Here is a 2,602-nt window from a genome sequence, read left to right on the forward strand (position 1 = left end):
ATCCTCTACAGATATACCGCGGACTATGTAGATTTCGAAGACAAAAGAATTTCGGGGAAAACAATCGGGGGTTATTTTTGAGAACCATTCTCCACTCAGGGGTGTTTCGGAACAAGTCGTCCATATTTGTTTCATTTTCTCCGTTTTGTGCGTTTGTGCATCCGTAGATTTCTACACACGCGCACACATGCAACTAACAAGTTCACTATCATGTTTATTATAGAGATTATGTAGCAAATTATACTTTACACGTCTACATTTAACTGTGCGTGTATATACCTTATTTTTGCTACTAGTGTCTTCTGCCTTTCTATTAGAAATGTTTATCTGAGAATTTACTTAAAGTGAAAAAAAAAATCGTATGCAACAGATAAGTCGTCTTAATAGCATATTTCTGTGTACCAGACCTTTAGCTGTTATTTTTAGCATAACGAGTTTTCTGGTGAGGGATTCATTTGCGTTCATTGCCTGTTTGTTGCTTCAGTAGAAATTTACGGATGCACAAACGCACAAAACGGAAACAATGAAACAAATACGGACGACTTGTTCCGAAACACTCCCGAGTGGAGAATGGTTCTCAAAAATAACCCCCAATTGTTTCCCCACAAAATTCCTACATAGTTCGAGGTATATTTGTTGAGGATTTCATTAAAAAATATCCATTTTCCTGAAAGTTAAGACGAATTGAAGTGGACTCCGGTGAATTTTCCAAAATTCCCCACCCCCTCCTAAAACACTCCCCACTAAATTTTTGTATCTTCGGAATCTACATGATATAATACATAATCGTAGAAAATTTCATTAAAAAATACCCATTTTTCTGAAAGTTATGATCATCCAAATTCCGTAGTTATGCCAGGAATTATTTGTGGAAAATTTCATTAAAAAATACCCATTTTTCTGAGAGTTAATACGTAACAAAGCTGACTCGTGGGGATTTACAGAAACTCCACACCGCACCAACAAACTTCGATATATCGTAATCTACACTATCCGAAGCGTATTTGTAGAAAACGTCATTAAAAAATACCCATCTTTCTGAAGTTATGAAGAAACGAAATCGATGGGGCACTCTTGTGTAGGTATGCGGTAACTAAACACTCGACACGTGCGGGAGTCGCTCTGTTTATTTTTTGCATTCACGAAATACTTCATGAAATAAGTTTTCTAAATTTGATGAAGGCCCCTGCCTGAATCGTTACGTCTTTCCTCTTCCTCACGGCAAAGAAATATCTAAAACGGTTTGTCAGTTCGCCTCATGGTCCCAACGAATGATTTAGATAGTATAAATATAAATTCTGTGACTACGATAACAGGAAGAAAGACTTCAATAAAAATGATTAACAGAGCTGGTCGACGATTGGTCAAACCACTTGATGACGTCTATCACAAAATTCCTATTTATTTATTGAAAGTAATATTTAATCATGTTGCTGGCGAATATTCCATACCCGATTGTCTTGGAAATATCAACGTTAGATTTTGATGGTGGATGGAAAAAAATTGGTAATTTTGAAACTTATCCATTTTTATTATTTACTAAATAGTGTTTTTGTTGACATTTTTTGTTTTTTTGTTTTTCGAGTATACCAAATAGATGGTTGGGTGATGGAAGGTATCAAAACATGTATTTGGCCATATCGACTTCTGACTTATTCAAGACCTGTCCTTTGATAGAAATATACATTAATCAAACAAAAAAGTAAACGTTTAAAACAGATATTACTGTTAAATATGTATTGTTTGTTTTCTAATGAAGTCCATGCGAGCTTAATAAGTTAGGGGAAGTAATTCAGATAAACCCTTTAGGAGTTGATTTTTACGTCTTTTACAATTGTTGTTGATTATTCCCAGGTCAGTTAGTCCTAATGGAAAAAACTTGTGACCATCCCAGTTTTATTGGTCAGGCATAGTGGGTTTTTTTTTACATTTTTTAAAAAGAATGTGGGGTGTAATTTTGGCTATTACAGATGGTCATGTAACAACGTAGAAGTTTCCTCACAGACTGGAAGAAAACTTAACTCATCTGACGTTATTTGGTAGTGGTCACGATTTCTATGTATATTTGGCGGAGGTCTGGAATAGCTTGCCCACAAAAGTTAGATTTTCTCCGGTTTGAGGGAGATTTTTCAGTTTTTTTTTTTTTATCATACTGCCTTATATTTTACCTTCTTGAATTTTGGCTCCTCGTTCTTCCATCTCTTGTCCTAACTACATGCCGGAGCCTATCCCAATTATTATTCTCACAAAACGAATTTCTTATCACCATGCCCTTTTGTTGCCATTTCTTCTCAGTTCATAAATATATGTTCGTAAAATTTGCCGTAGATTCCGTTCGTGATCTTAAAATATATCCCAATAAAATCCTCTTCTTGAAAGTAAAACCAGCCGAGTCGTTCGGCGAAATTCTGTTTTAAGCACAGCATGTAACACCTCATAACTTCTTTTATTTCTTGGAATTTTCAGAAAAGTTTTGCGAATTTGTATTCTACACACGGTAACTCATACGATTATGCAAAAACCAAAATCAAAGGTCCAGATGGACTATATGTAATCTGAACCTTTCCCCCCTTAGTGGGATTCCATAAAAATAAAAAAAAAA

General features: G+C 35.1%; 1 protein-coding gene across 1 annotated transcript in view; it reads left to right on the plus strand.

The window, feature by feature from the left end:
- Positions 1-1,373: 1,373 nt before the first annotated feature.
- LOC106870400 (pelle-like serine/threonine-protein kinase pik-1) overlaps positions 1,374-2,602 on the plus strand; it is a 32,341-nt gene continuing 31,112 nt past the window's right edge. Inside the window, exon 1 of the mRNA XM_014916450.2 lies at positions 1,374-1,506. Coding sequence (XP_014771936.1) covers positions 1,428-1,506 — 79 coding nt within the window. The 5' untranslated portion in view covers positions 1,374-1,427. The remainder of the gene's footprint in view (positions 1,507-2,602) is intronic.

Source organism: Octopus bimaculoides, chromosome 1 (assembly GCF_001194135.2).
Source record: "Octopus bimaculoides isolate UCB-OBI-ISO-001 chromosome 1, ASM119413v2, whole genome shotgun sequence".
In the NCBI taxonomy this organism is placed as follows: domain Eukaryota; kingdom Metazoa; phylum Mollusca; class Cephalopoda; order Octopoda; family Octopodidae; genus Octopus; species Octopus bimaculoides.